General features: G+C 46.7%; 1 protein-coding gene across 1 annotated transcript in view; it reads right to left on the bottom strand.

Annotated features, from left to right (window-relative positions):
- Positions 1-16,063, bottom strand: part of PHGDH (phosphoglycerate dehydrogenase) — a 34,273-nt gene that overhangs the window by 774 nt on the left and 17,436 nt on the right. The window contains exons 6-11 of the mRNA XM_079100678.1: positions 9,936-10,068; positions 9,297-9,445; positions 7,537-7,689; positions 4,739-4,871; positions 3,421-3,551; positions 351-588 (exon numbers count right to left, since the gene is read on the bottom strand). Of these exons, the coding sequence (XP_078956804.1) occupies positions 351-588; positions 3,421-3,551; positions 4,739-4,871; positions 7,537-7,689; positions 9,297-9,445; positions 9,936-10,068 (937 nt within the window). The remainder of the gene's footprint in view (positions 1-350; positions 589-3,420; positions 3,552-4,738; positions 4,872-7,536; positions 7,690-9,296; positions 9,446-9,935; positions 10,069-16,063) is intronic.

Genomic DNA, 16,063 nt, shown 5'->3' with positions numbered 1-16,063 from the left:
GAATCTTTACTCAATGGCCCTGAGCTCCTGGGACATGGCTCTGCTGGCAGGTGCATGCAGGGTGCTTAATCTTGGGACCCATGGTCAGGCTGGTGAATGGGCACTCTGGTCCCAACTCTGCCACATGGCTCTGTGACTTAGATAAGGCACTTTCCCTCTCTGAACTTGGCATTCACCCTAAATGTTCTGGAAATTGGCATTACAGACCCTCTGTATGGTAGAGACCCCAATACACTGTAATGCATGGAGAGGGATGGAAGGAAGCAGATCTGCAGGGCCCAATCACAAGGCAGACCTCACCTCTGCCTCAAGAGCTCTGGTCAACCCCCTCCACCCAAAACCCTCCTCACCAATCATGGTAGGCAGCATTGCAGGGTTGGAGGGCTGAGCCCGGAACATGAGCAGGGGCAGGCCCCGGCGGAGAGGCACTTCTGGTTTGAAAACTGCACCATTGAGCACCTGCAGCACAGGTGTAGTGCCCTGGACAGAACCCACAGCTCGATATGGAGCGCCAGCCAGGGCCACGGTCAGGAGGCATTCTCCACTGCCCTGCTCCCCTGCTGCAGCTGTGCTATGGGAGGTGGTGACCTGCAGGGAAAAGGCAAAGAGGCACAATTACTCTTCCTAGCTACATCATGCCAACCTTTCTCTTTCAGTCTAATCACCCATTTGCAGGGCTCCAGCCTGGCCAAAAGGCTTAGTAATTTAGGGCTCGGGCAAATGGGGTAAAGCTTGTGCCCCTGAACTTAGCTTCCTGGAAGAGTTAAGGACCACTCCAAAGGAAGGACAAAGAGATTCACCAGGTGCGGGCTTACAGAAGAGGGGTGGGAAGTGGGGAGAGGGAGGAAGGCAGAGCTCTGAGGAGGACCCAGCTGCAGATGAGCTGAACCAGTCTGGCCTCTCCTGCTCTGACTCCCTGATTCCTGGGGCATAGATGTGGAGGGAAGGAGTTGGGTGGGGACAAGGGATCTCTACTCCCTGCCAGCTCCCACCAGCTGAGAAACAGACTTTGATCTGAAAAGGGAGGCAGAGGGGAAGATACCAAAGGGAAGTTGTGAGAGGCAGCAAATGATGCCTGCTTCCAGAGTTTGCAAGCTAATCAAGAAATGGGCGCTATGCAGGAGCCTCAAAACAAGCAAACAAACAAAATAAACCTGCAAATAAATCTAACCAAGAAGGCGAGAGACCTCTGAAATGAAATGAAAACTATAGAACACTGAAGAAGAAAGAAAGTGAAGGCCTCAAAAGATGGAAAGACCTCCCATGTTCATGGATAGGCATGATTAATATTATAAAAATGGATATGCTACCAAAAGCAATACACAGATTTACTGCAATTCCCATCAAAATACCAATGACATTCTTCACAGAACTAGAAAAAAAAAAAAGTTTTAAAAAATGGTTTGGAAGAATAAAAGACCCAGAATAGTCAAAGTAATTCTAAGCCAAAAGAGTAAGGCTGGAAGCATCACAACGCCTGACTTCAAATTATACTACAGAGCTATAGCAACAAAACCTGCATGGTATTGGCATAAAACAGACCCACAGATCAAAATGGTACAGAATAAAAGACCTAGAGACAAACCTACACATTAGTTATCTGATCCTTGACAAAGGTGCCAAAAGCATACACCAGAGAAAAGACAGTGTTTTTAATAAGTAGTGCTGGGACAACTGGTTATTTATTTACTTATTTGGGTACTGGGGATTGAACCCAGGGGCACTTGACAACTAAGCCGTATCCCTAGTACAATTTTGTATGTTATTTAGAGACAGGGTCTCACTGAGTTGCTTAGTGCCTCACTTTTGCTGAGGCTGGCTTTGAACTCGTGATCCTTCTATCTCAGCCTCCTGAGCTGTTGGGATTATAGTCCTCGACTGTGCCTGGCTACAACTGGTTATCTACATGTAGAAAAATGAATTTTAGATCCTTATTATCTCTCACCCTGCACAAAAATCAACTCAAAGTGGATAAAAGACCACAGAATTAGACCAGAAACTATGCAACTCCTACAGGAGAATGTAGGGTCAACACTCCAGCTTTTAAGCATAGGCAACAACTTTCTCAATAGGACCCCCTAAAGCTCAGGAAATAATGCCAAGGATTAATAAATGAAATGGCATCAAATTAAAAAGCTTCTGTACAGTAAAGAAAATAAGTAGGAATATGAAGAGAGAATCTACAGAATGGGAGAAAATATTAGCTACTCTTCTGACAAAGGATTAGTATCTAGAATACATAAAAAACTCAAATAACTTTAAACCAAAAACAAATCAAATACCCTAATTAATAAATGGGCAAGTGAATTAAACAGACACATCTCAAAAGAAGAAAAACAAATGGCCAATAAATATATGAAGAAATGTTCATCATCAGCAATCAAGGAAATGCAAATCAAAACTACATGAGATTTCATTTCATACCAGTAAGAATACAAATAAATGCTGGCGAAGATGCGAAGAAGAATGAATACTTTTACATGGCTGGTGGAATTGTAGATTACTGCAACCACTATGGAAATCAGTATGCGGTTTCTCAAAAGGCTAGGCATGGAACCACCACATGAACCAGCTATGCCACTCCTTGGCATTTATCCTAAAGAATTAAAGTCATCTTACTACAGTGATAGATGCATACCCATGTTAATAGCAGCACAATTCACAATAACCAAACTATGGAACCAGTCTAGGTGTCCATCAACAGATGAATGGATTAAAAAATGTGGTATATATATACAGTGGAGTTTTATTCAGTCATAAACAAAAATGAAATTATGTTATTAGCAGGAAAATGGATGGAACTAGAGATCATTATGTTAAGCAAAGTAAGTTAAACTCATAAGGTCAAGGGGCATGTTTTCTTTCATATGCAGAAGCTAGAGGAGAAAAAGGAAAAGGAAGGTGGGGGCAAATCTCATGAAAATCAGGGAGATCAGGAAAGGGGCCGGGGGTGGGAGGAAGGAAAGGAAGGCGTTAGTGCCAGGGAATGATATTGGCCAAATTATATTGTTGTACTGTGTATTATGTACAACTATAGCGCACCAATAAAAAAAAAAAAAAAAAAAGTGGGAAAAAAAACAATCAATGGGTGCTATGGTATAAGGAACATCAGATGGAGTCTGGAGTGGAGCACGCTGGACCATATTTAAGCCTCCACTCAGATGCAGCCTGACTCCTCATTTTTTTGAGCTGTGAAATAGGGGTACCAAACTGCCTCCAATTCACAGAGTGCTTATTTATTGATCCATAAAGCACTTTCATGAGTATCAGCTTGTTCAGCAATGCTCAGAGGTAGATGAAATCTCCTTTTGGCAGATGAAGAAATCATGGCGAATGGCAGCACTTGCACCCCACGTGTCCAATTGTGAGTAAATTCTGGAAATGAGTGCTAACAGGGAATGTGAAGAGAGGGGGACACACATTTAGGCCAGCCTCTTTCACCAGCAGCTTAGCGTTCACCAAGTTCACATCTGCCTGCTTGGAAGCTTCTTTCAGGAGGCCGACAATGACTGCAGGGCTTAGGCAGTTTCCAGCGTTCTTCAGAGATGTTCCTGGGGACAGAGAAAAGTTACCATAAGTCATCCTTCAATGAGCACCACAGGAGGGGGCAGGAGGCCACAGGCACCTAACCTTGAGCTACAGGCTCCTCATTGCCCTGAGGGCCCCAAATGCAGCCTGCACTGGACAGTTCTGCTTCTCCTGCAGAGATCACTCAGAGCCAGCAAGGGAGACATACCAGGTCCAAGCCAGGAAACCAGGACATTGGCCAGTCTGAGAAACTCCTATCCAAAATACAGCCTAACTCCACTGGCCACACTGGCCTGCCTGTGGGTCTCCAAGGAGACTTGGAAAATTCCCTGCTCCCATGTATATTTGGCACTCAGACCCTTACAAGCCTCAAGAAATGAGCAGAGGCAATTATCTTGTTTCCTCTGGGGCCTGGATACCCAGGCCAGTGGGAATCCCCTGGCTGTCCCCCTGGTATTGCCAATGCTCTGGGTCTAACTCCCCCTAGTTCATGATTTCTCCCCAAGTATCAGGTGCCCAACAGTCAGTGAGGAAGAAAAATCCTTTGCAGCATTAAGGGAAATGTACTGCCTCTCCACTCAACCACATATGAATAGTAGGGGAGCTGCTAGAAAGTCAGCCAAAGCCTGCGGGTAGACGAGAGCACCGTTCTCTTTCCCACTCCACAGCTAAGCAAACACCCCCCCAGGACTCTGAGACTGTCCAAGAGCTGACCTTAGTAAGTCAACACCACACAAAATATCCCCTTTGCCTCACTAGGCACAACCACCTGAACTCTCACTTCACTTTGGAAGAAATCAAGGTTCAAAGGAGGGAGTCACCCAGTAGATAAGCAACAGGGTAAAACCAGAACCAAATGGTACTGGTGCTTAATTTAGGACTCTCTGTACTCATCCCATTTTCTCTTCCATTAAATAATCTCTGTGGAGGCCTTTCTTGCATCCAAAACATATCTGTCCCAAAATTACTGCATAAACATGATTTATGAAAATTAAATGTATTTTCCCAATGAATTTTTATACTGCCCACCCTTCTCCCCTACCCTTAGCAGTGACCTGTACTGAGAGGAGGGTCCAAGTCACCTGAGACTCTCACCTGCTCTGAGGCCAGTAGCAGACACATCCCATGGGGATGGGTCTACACTTCTCCATCCCCATCCTTCTTCAGTGCCCCCAGATTGAGCTGTGTAGTCTACAAGATTCCCGCTCACCCTGTGTTACCACCTGGATGGTCCCTTTGGGGGAGCCAGCCCAGGCCCGCATTAGTGTCCCCAGAGCTTCTGCCAGACCAATCCAAGGCTTTGTGTGTGGAGAGAAGGCACTGGTAAGAGCCTGTGCATTCACCTGCAGAGAAAGGGGAGCAGAGGGAAGTCAGAGGAGGCAGGTCAGGGCACACCTGCCTGACTCAGAAGCCAAACTGAGGTTTTGTTGCCTCAAGCCAGCTCTGCTGGGAGGAAAGGCACAGGGCCACTCATGCTTTGGGTGCCTAGTGAGTGACAACTTCCATCAGTCACCAACAAGAAGGCAATGACTGTAGAACAGAAATGGAAACTAAAGGCTAACACCATGCAAAATGGACAGAGCAGGAAAGGAGGCCCCTCTTCCGTCACTGAGTAGTTGGCCCTGGCCCTCTCCAAGGGAGACTTGTTTGTCCTTTGCTGGGGAAGGGTCTGGACTGCACAGTGAAGGTAGGTTTTTGACATAAAAATATGGAGTCACAAATGACTTGAAGGTGGAGTGGTGGTACTCTCTGGAATGTCATTCCTAATTTGCCTTCATTTAAAAATTTTGTCTTGCCAGCACAGTGGTACATGCCTACAATTCCAGCGGCTCATGAAGCTGAGGCAGGAGGATCCCAAGTTCAAAGCCAGCCTCAGCAAACGTGGGGTGCTAAGCAACTCAGTGAGACCCTGTTTCTAAATAAAGTACAAAAAAAAAGGCTGGGGATGTGGCTCAGTGGTTGAGTGCCCTGAGTTTAATCCCTGGTACCCAAAAAATAAATAAATAAAATAAAATAAAAAAGGAAGTCTTGAAAATTGTCTTGATTTTTCTTTAAAGTGTCTGTCTTGTCACTAAACACCCTGATAAATTATCACAATTTATAAAGCTGGATTCATGTTGTTGGTGATGATCCTATCATGCTTTGAACACTCATGTGTCAAGTGCATGCTGAACAGTTGAGGGTGCCAGCCAGAGTTCCAAATTGAGGGTCTGCCAGGCCTGGTCCCCAGCAGGGGCTGAATAACAAAGTCAGTTTGTCCTGGGATGCAATTTCTATTCCATTTTGTGGTTCAGGGTGCCTAAGTTATGAATTAGGCACTTGCCCATTTTTTGAGGCAACTCGTGAAGAGAACCATCTGAGAAGGATTTTATGAGAACATGGGGTTTGATGCAAAGTGAATAGGCAGCTACAAGATGTGAGGAGATGAAACATGATGCTTCTATCTCTGTTTTCATAAAGAAGAGAAACCAAGCACAGTGGTCCGTGCCTGCAATCCCACAGGAAGGCTGAGGCAGGAAGATGGTAAATTCAAGGTCAGTCTTGGCATCCTAGTGAGACCTGTCTATAAAAAGTGTCTTGGTTGGTCCCCATCCTGCAGCCGCTTCAGTTTCTCTAGCCTCCACCATCACATTTGTGACAACTAGCCATAAGAAACTCTCCTGATTTCCACAGACCAAATGGGCAGGAGGGATGCCAGGCAGCATAATGTGCCCTGACCTTCTGAGGATGCAGAGGGCTGGGTAGACTGGAGAGCTGTCAGTCAGTCAGGGAGGACTGAACAGAACATCCCGTGTTCCTCCTGCAGTCCTCTCCAGCAAACATCACCAGGCTGAAGGTCAGCCAGGAAGGCCAGGAACCCCACACTCACATACTTAGTTTCTTCCACTGACTTTTTCCAAGTTTTGTTCTATGTTCTGGGCCCACCCATTTAAGCTGTAGAGAAACCTGGTCAGGTTTTTGGTCCTCAGAGAACTTCAAATTAGTTAAAAACAAAGATAAGAGCTAGGTGCAGTGGTGCATGCCTGTAATCCCAGTTACTTGGGAGGCTAAGGCAGGAGGATCACATGTTTGAGATCAGATTCAGCAACTTAGTGACACCCTCAGCAATTTAGGAAGACCCTGTCTCAAAATAAAAAATAAGAGACTGGGAACAGAGCTTGGTGGTCAAGCACCCCAAAACAAACAAACAAAAACCCCACAAATATATAAACTTGCAAAGCTTTATAATAAAAGAGAATGTAGTTAATTAACAAAAGAACTGAGATGGTCCTGGAAAGGCCAAGCAGGTCTTGGTGAGGGAGAGGTGAGCTCCTGGAAGGAGCTATGCCTTTCTCAATCATCCAAGTCCCCCAAGGGCTATGGCAGTATCTGATACCCACTGGAACTGAAGGAATATCCAGGCATACTTGCTGTGAGTCAGGAAAGGCTTGGGGGAGAAACATATGTCAGGAAGGTCCTGATGTGAGCCAAGACAAAAAGTAGATATGTAACACCACAATCTGGGGACAGCAAGGGGCCAGCTGGCCTGGAGGGTTCATACTGGGAGCTGAGAACAGTTGTCACAGCAGGGTGAGACTCTGACCTGGACGTGAAGCAGAGTGCTTGGGGAGTTTACATGGTGCCAGCTCCCTACAGGGGCTTTCTGGGCAGGCCTCCCCGCCCCCACACCCACTGCATACAGCTGTATCACCCTAACAACACTCCTTCCTTCCCAAGGCATGTGGAGAACAAAGGCTCTTTCTCTGGAGGCTGGGCACTGGGAAGGGCCACCATCTCTGCAGTAGGGCTACAATGTAACAGCTAACTGGGCTCCCTGCTCCAAGGTCTGGACTCTCAAGGTCACAGATAGGCAGCTCCTGCCCACCCAGTCCCCAAGAGAGCAGACTCAAGTGGATTCCCTCATCTTCAGCCCCCCAGGGATGAATCTGTTCACACCCCCACCCCAAGACACTCTCCCAGCCTCCTCCCTCTGCCTCCAGGCCCCGGCTCCCCCGCAGTGATACTTACAACCCCTGTGAGAGACTTCCCCTTCACCATGTCCACAAACTGGACAGCAATCTCCTCCCCACAGCGGCTCTGGGCCTCCTTGGTGCTGGCACCCAGGTGGGGACAGCTGATGACGTTCTCATGGTCCACCAAGGCTCGGTCCCGAGGTGGCTCCTGCTCAGAAAGAGACACCTCTACGTTGGCTGCAATGGACTGAACCTACCCCTGGGGCTGCCCCAACGCTAGGAGAGGAAGGCAGGAGCCGCACCACCTTCCACTTGTTTGGTCAGTGGTCTCTGGACTCTTCTATCAGCTTCCTCATGACATCATACAGAGTGGGCAGAGCAGAAGCTGTGGATTCCAATATCATTCCCACCACTTGTCACCTAGGTGCCTTGGGGAAAAACTGCCATCTCTTTAAGCCTCAGTTTCCTTATCCATGAAATGGGTTAATACTATCTAGATCACACTGTTGTGGGGATTGAACATAAGAGGTTCCCAGGTTCCCAACTAGTGGTAGTCATTATTACTGTTGCTGGGTTTTTCCTGTAACTCACCCCCATCTGGCATCTTTACAGCACTTAACCATCTGTGTGCACAATGTCCTGCTCTTCACAGGCACCTCACACAGGTAAGAGCATCAGGTCTCACCAGGAAAGGCTGCCCACTAGTGGCACCCACACGCCCCACTCCAGGGTCCCTTCCACCCCTCCTGCTCATTGAGCTGCATACTGCCCTTGGGAAAGTGACTTAGGGTTCTTCTTTTCTGGGCTCTCTCCCCAGGGCTCGGTTGGTCCCCTGCCACCTTATAGCAGGTGGAACAAAGACACGGAAGACAGAGGAAGACGTAACACTAAAGAGGATGGCCATTCAAAGAGGGCCGAGGCATGCTTCCTCCTTCATGGAGCTTACAACAGAGAGATGGAGGACCAGGAGCACAAATCAAAATGCACCATGCACCCAAGGCTAGGAATAGACAGCGAGTGCTACGGGGACTCAGAGAGGGTCAGTGATTTGCCAAAGCCACACAGCTAGTAACCTGCACACTGTAAATGCCTATTTCAAAGTATATGCTCTTCTCTGAGTCACAGTTAGGAGCTGTGATACTGGGCAGGATCTCTGAGGGGAAGGAATACTATCACTGTCCTTGGGCTTCTGTCCCTCTCTGGGAAAGAGGAAGAGAAGAGAAAAGCCAGTGGATACAGGATGGGCTATTTTCCTGGCTACAGGACTGCACTTAAATCAGGGACCTATAAGCCCTTCTCTTCCTACCCCAAATCCTCAACCTCACTGATTTAATCTGATCTTCCTCCCAGTTTTCAATATGGCAACAAAGAAGCCTGAGACCAGGACTTCGGTCCTATTTAAAACAGGAGTTTTTGCTGGGTGCAGTGGCTCGTGGCTGGAATCCTGGCAACTTGGGAGGCTGAGGCAGGAGGATTGCAAATTCGAGGCTAGTCTCAGAAACTTAGAGAGACCCTGACTAAAAATAAAAAAAATAAAAAGGGTCCGGAGATTTAGCTCAGTGGTAGAGTGACCCTGGGTTAGTTCCTAGTACCAAAACAAAACAAAACAAAACAAAAATCAAAAGCCAACACTATATTTTGCAGAAGACAATGGCTGCTCCTTAGCAAGCTCCTCAAACCAGACAGGTATATTCTTGGCAACCCAATTTCTCTCATTTACCATTCCTTCCCAAAAACTGCTGGGCTCTCCCTGGCCCCAGCCTTTCTGCATGTCATCGCCTCCCTCCTCCCGGCACCTGGGCCACAAGCACTTACTTCTGTAAACACGTCCAGCGCGGCTCCTGCGCACTGACCAGATTGCAGGGCCCGAAGCAGGGCGCCTTCGTCCACAATACCTCCTCGAGCACAGTTCACCACACGCACGCCCTTCTTGCACTGGGCGAAGGTGCTGTCATTCAGCAAGCCTGGAAGAAAGAGAGGACCCTGCCTGCTGTGACGATGCTGGATCCCATGTGCGGCATGACTCCTGAGGCCTTGAATCCCTTGAACCATCTCTTTCCTCAGAAGCCTCTCTTCCTGCTGAAAAGCTCCCTGTGTTCTCACCTCTTCCTAGAGCTGGATCCCTGTCCTGGACCCAGTTTAGAAATATCCTAGAAGTTCTTGAGCTATGAGTGCTTCAAGTGTGTGCAAGAATCAGAATGGCCTGCAGGGGCCTTGTGAGGAATCCACATGGGTCACTAGTTGCACATGCACTCAGCTCACCCAGACACCTGTGCATTTCCAGCTAGTTCACCCCTGCTTCATCTGATGCAGAAGCATCTGACCAAGGCTCTGCAGAAAACCTGGTGGGCCCTTTCCCACACCTGCTCAGCAGCATCAGCAGAAGGCCCAGACTGAAGGTCCACTCCTTATCTGGTCTGTGGCTTCTGGGGCCATAAGATAGAGACACACTACCTGTCGTGGAGGGTAGGAGAGGTGTGTGCACGGTGATAAAATCGCAGAGAGGCCAGATCTCCTCCAGGGGCAGCTGCTGGACACCGAAGGAGGCTGAGACTTCTGGAGAAATGATGGGGTCGTACCCTATAGTCTGATCAGAAGTGAGAGAGATGGGGGAAGTGTCATTATTAACTATGAATAATGACATTATTAGTAACAGCTATTTATTGAGCATTTACTGCATGCCAAACACCATGCTAAACTTAATTTAATCCTCCAGTTTAATTCTCATGACAAAACAATGAGCTCAGTGAGACTTTAGCACCAAGGGAAGCAGGACTGTGCAACTAGGAGGGGGCATGGCTAGAGCAAAGCTCCAACCACAAGCAAATGCAAGAGCAGTCCAGGAGTGGCCAGGAGTGGCCGGGCAAGGTGGAGCTTCGAAGCCCTGAAACAGGAGCTCTAAGTGAGGAATCATGAACAATCACGTGGGGAGCAATGATGTCATCACAGGGTTCTGCCAGGAAAGGAGAGGGCGGCCGCAGCTGGAAGGCACACAGGTCCAGGAAACAGACAGGTGTACTAAGGATTCAGACAGAGTGAGGGAGAAGGGCATCATTAGTGCAGACAGAATCAGGAAAGAGATCAAGATGCGTCACTGGGAACATGGGTGAAATATCAGGGCTGACATAGCAGCAGAAAGAAAACACTCCCTTTCTTTGAAATTTCTTTTAGTAGGGCTTGGAATGCATCTAGTCTTGGAATATCCTGTATTTATTGCATGATTTGCTTCACTTGGCATCTAAGATAACACAGAGGTATAAATAACCAATGGCAAATCCTTTTACAGGGCAGATTTGATGGGGATGGGGGAGTAAAGACATCCAGGGGAGGAAAGCAAGACATAAAAGGGATAGGGAAGCCCTGAGACAACCTTGATCCAGGCTGGCCAGGGAAGATGTGGAGTCCCCCAAAGGGGATCCTCCTTGGGACCACTGAAGAAGGAAGGGAGGTAGACTCCCAGGGGGTGGGGGCAGGTAGGAAACTCAGTTATAAGCTACATTGCCCTCATGAAAGTGGCATCCGGTCGTAAGATGTCAGTGATGGGACGAAGGAAAACTCAGATGGGAGAAAGGACATATGCTCATGGCTCATATGCTCATGTTTCTGGGTTTTTATGTAACTCATTCCTGATGGTTAGGTACAATTATTTTAGAGGGGAGAAACTGAGGCAGAGAGGTGACACAGCTGGTGCAGAACTTTGAGCCCAGAGCTTGCCTTCCTAGTGGCCCTTAAGAGTGGCCAGCTGGAAGCTGGGCAATAGAAGAGGTGGGATAAGGGCAAAGGGCACACACAGGTCAACATGAAAACTTGGGGAGTGGTGACAGGGGCCCAGTGTCTGTCATGGGAGATAGTAGCACCGTTCCCGTCAGCACAGGGAACCCAGAGAAGCCACTCTCCCCAAATCCGAGTCAACAGAGGTAGAGTGGGAGGCTACAGCCCTGGTGTGAGATAGTGAAGGTGAAGCCAGATGAAAATGTGTCTCCTGCATCAGACAATCTCAGGTGCCTGACATGCCAGTCTCAGCAAGGGTCATGCATTCAAGGTTACAAACCAGTTACGAGCAGCCAGGCAGAGTCAGCAACCAGATGTGAAGTTCTACCTCTTACAACTGCAAAGATCTATCCACTCTCTGCCTGGTTTACCCACAGGTCTTTCCAGGGTTCCCTCCAGAAGCTCAGTCCCTGTCTATGTACCATTCTCAAGAAGGCAGGGAGATGACATGCCAGGTGGGCCTGCAGCATCCCAGGGATGCACTTGGAATCAGGAGCCCCTCCTCAGCACCAACCAGATGTCAAGGCAAGTGTCAGGTCCCTCTGGACCTGGGTCCTCTATCCCAAATAAGAGTGGGTGAATGACTTCAACCATCCCCTGCTTTAACACCCAATAATTCAAAGTTACCTGTAGAAAAATTCCCTTTAACACTGAGAGGAGAATGTTTAGAGCTAACTTAGGATTAAATAAAAACAAACAGAAAAAACAAAAACAAAACAAAAACCAGCATAATACTTGTAGATCTCTCTGGGTGAAGGAATTAGGTCTCTCCTTTGCTCTTTGGAGTTCATGATTATAAAGGTTTGTGGATTCCTCTTGGAATTAGGGGAATATAAGTTATTTTAGAATGCAGTGGAAAGGATTTTCATTTTCAATGCAGAACTGCTGGGGAAGAAAATAAAAATGCTTATGCATAAGTCAAAGGCTTTACCTCGTGGAATGAGCAGAGCAAAGCTGCTTGGCCCCACCCCAACTACTGCTGTCCATTTACGGGAAAGAAGTTACCTCCTGGGGCCTACAAGGACTATGGTCACAGGGCACTGAGGGCTTATAGGTTCTGAGCCCCTGTTCTGATATTGCCATTCCCCTTTATATAAAACCTACTCAAGTCTGGTGGGGAGAAGTAAGTGTCCAGGGAGGAGAGAGGACTGCTGTCCTCGCCCTGACAGATCTTCTTTGTCTGCTGACGCTGAGGCTGGCTGGAACAATGTCCCTATTCATCTCTAATCCAGATGTATTTTTTTCTTCATGTGAAGTCAGGAGAAGAAAAGGACAGTAAAAGAGATCACAAAGTCCAGCCTGACTGAAGGAGCTCACGGTACCCTATGGTCCGTTCTGCTCTCAGGAGCCAAGACACAGCCTGGGGCTGGAAGGAGGAAGGATCCTACAGCCTTGGCCTTGCTCAGTCCCCTGCTAAGCCAGCAGGTGCCTGGGGAGCAACCCCTGAGAGAGGTAGATAAGCATCTTCCGCAGCAGTAAGCAAGGCACTGAGTCAGCTCTTTCTTACAGAAACAATATCTCATTTATCTGCAGATAACTGCAGGGAACATATTTGGCTGAGAAAGTCCTGTTCTCATTTTTCACTTGATAGAACCAGGAGAGAAAGTAGCTGAACTCAGCTAAGGGTTAGAGTTCTGCAAGGGGAGAATAGTTTAGCGAATGTTTGGGGAGTTGAAAAAATGGCATCAGGTCCAGAAGACATGCTTGCCCAGGGTCCTATCTATCCTGGAAAGGGTCAGATGTCCTACAAGATGCAGAAGTTGGAGCACTCTTGGACACACTTTTCAAAGATTATTCCCAGAGAGGATCCTTGGGGAGAAGCGAGAAGGGATTCCCCCACCTCAGCCTTAGTCCCAGCAGACTCTTAATGTTGGGGCAACAGAGGAGGAAACTACCCTTCCCAAGCAGTTCTCCAGGGGGACACCTGGGAGGCTCATCTTCCAGCTCCAGGGTGCTGCTGGCTTACCAGAAGATGGAAGAAAGGAGAGGCCTTCAAGTTCAAGGGGCTCAGATGGAGAATAGCAATGGTCTCACTCCCCTCCATCCCAAAGCCACTTTTTTTGGCTTATCACTAGAACTCTTACTATTGCTGCAATGAAACCTTAAACAAAAAACTAATATTAAAAAAAAATCAGTTCAGTGCTCACTTAGGCAATACATATACAAGGATTGGAATGATACAGAGTAGATTAATAATGGCTCCTGCACAAAGATGACATGCAAACTTGTGAAACAGTCCATAGTTTTGGAATACTTATATAGCATTCATGAGATTATAAATTAGTACAACCACTATGGAGTAGTTGTCTCAAAAGAGTAGGACTGAAACCACCATATGACCCAGCTATACCACTCCTCAGCATTTATCCAGAAGAATTAAAGTCAGTGTACAATAGTGATACATGCATACCGATGTTTATAGCAGTACAACAGTCAAATTACAGGATCAGCCTAGGTGTCTGTCAATGGATGAATGAATGGATAAAGAAAATGAAGTGTATGTACACAATGGAGTTTTTCTCAGCCATAAAGAAGAACAATTGGGTCATTAGCAGGAAAATGAGGGACATAATGTTAAGTGAAATAAGTCAAACTCAGAAAGTTTGGTATGCTTTTTCTCATGTGGAAGATAGAGAGAAAAAAAGGAAAAAAGGAGGGGAGATCTCATGAAAAAAGAAGGGAGACCATTTCAATAGAGGAAGGAAACCAGGGGGAGGGAAAGGGGAAGTACTGGGGAATGAAATTGACCAAATTATGTTATGTGCATATATGAGCCAATTATAATGCACAAATTAAAAAAATGACCTTAAAGGAAAAAATAAACTAATAAAGCCAGATGCAGTGGTACACACCTGTAATCCCTGCCACTTGAAGGCTAAGGCAGGTGGATTACAAATTTGAGGCCAGTCTCAACAACTTAATGCAATCCTGTCTCAAAATAAAAAAAAAATATAAAAGGTCGGGGATGAGGCTGACTGGTATTGCATCTGGGTCAATCCCCAGTGCTGAGAAAAACAAAACAAAAAACAGCCAACAAGAAAATCAGATCTGTTCAAAGCCACAGAGATAAAGGCTTAAAGTCCAACACCTACTGTCTCCTGGGGCTTCCTCCTTGCTCCCACCTGTGTCGCTAGGACATCCTTCCAGAACCTGATGATCTGGGAAGTTTTAAAATCACTGCTCTAAGGCAGTAAGAATTCCAGGTACCAGGCTGAGATGAGAGCTGCCTGTCCTGGAGAACATTTGTCCTTTGAACATCTGAGCACAGAGACATGGGGCAGGAGCTACGTTAAACTAGTGTGGATCACGAATGAAGCCAGTGGTGGTCCTGGGCAAAGAGCACACCCAGAATGAAGGGACTGCTCCTCTGTCTAGTCCTATTACCTGGAGCTTATCAGATGACCTTGCTGGAACTCAGTTTCCTTATCTGTAAACCTGGGATAATACTGTTCAGGGTGGTTGTGAGCATAGTGACTGACACCACAGACATCAGTAAACATTAGCTGGGCCCAATGGATCAGTAACAACTGGTGGCTCAGGTTCAAGGCCCATCCCTCCAGGCTAAGGTCAGATTCATACCAACACTGGCCACAAAGAAACTGTTAATGGATGCTGATCCCTTCCTCTGGAAAACTTTGATAAGAAAGTACAAGGCTCAGTTCTAAACTGGCTTGGGTCTATTAACACATTCTAGGGAACAGACTAGCTGAGTCTCTAAAGTTACAACCTACTATTTGGCAACACTATGGAGAAAAATGTCTAAGCCAGAACGAGAAGCATGGAGTGTCAGTCCTGTATGACTCACACCACCAGCAGGTTGCAGGCTGATGAGTACAGGGTGTGTGGAAATTACACCTTGCTCTGGAATCCGTATTTCTTTTAATGTTCCCAAAAGTCATATTATCTTTTTTTATCAAGCATACTACTGTTAATCACACTGCTCTTAGGTCAACCAAAGCCATCCTCTCCCAGAAAAGGTTTTCACAAATGCTTCTACCTTCAACACTTGTCTAGTTGTTTTTTGGATCCACATAAGGGGAAACAATTTTAGCTAAATTTCCTGTTAGGATGCCTAACCACTCCAGATTTCTCATGTCTTTTAGGACCTGATTCTGTACTCTCAAGTATTAATTTCCTCTCTTGGCTTCCTGTCATCCACAAATGACACATGGTTCAGGCTTCTGGAGACAAAGCAGACCTCTATCTTGGACACTCTTCCTCCAGGTGGAAGGGTCAATTCTTCAACCTGTTACTAATCGCTTTAACAGTACAAGCACCGAGCCCAGGGACTCCACCTTAGACCCAAGGAATCATGAAAGAGAGAGCTTGCTAAAGTCTACTTTTGCAAACAATCTATCATTGGGGGAATGGCCAAAAAAAAAAAAAAAAAAAAAAAGGCAATTTATCCATACAATGGAATTCCACATCATAGTTTAAGTTTAAAATCATGGTAGATCTATAGTTACTCTAAAACCTACAGTTTTATCCCCCCTCTCCCCATACCGGGAATTGAACCCAGGGGTGCTCAACCACTAAGCCACATTCCCACATCCCCGGTCTTTTTTATTTTGAGACAGGGTCTCACTAAGTTGTCCAGGCTGGCCTTGAACTTGTGATTCTTCTGCCTCAACCTTCCAAGTTGATGGGATTAAAGGAGTGTACCATTCACCAGGCAGTATTTTTATTTTAATACCACACGCAATACTACGTTTTCTATAGGCACAGATCCAGAGAACTCTATGCATTTTATGTCAATGCACAGAGAATCTGGGGTGACACATGCCAAACTGGTGTTACTGTCAAGATACTAG

This window comes from Sciurus vulgaris (assembly GCF_902686455.1).
Source record: "Sciurus vulgaris genome assembly, chromosome: 1".
NCBI classification, from domain to species: Eukaryota; Metazoa; Chordata; class Mammalia; order Rodentia; family Sciuridae; genus Sciurus; species Sciurus vulgaris.
The sequence above is the reverse complement of the archived record's forward strand: the minus strand, read 5'-3'. Positions and strand labels throughout refer to the sequence as shown.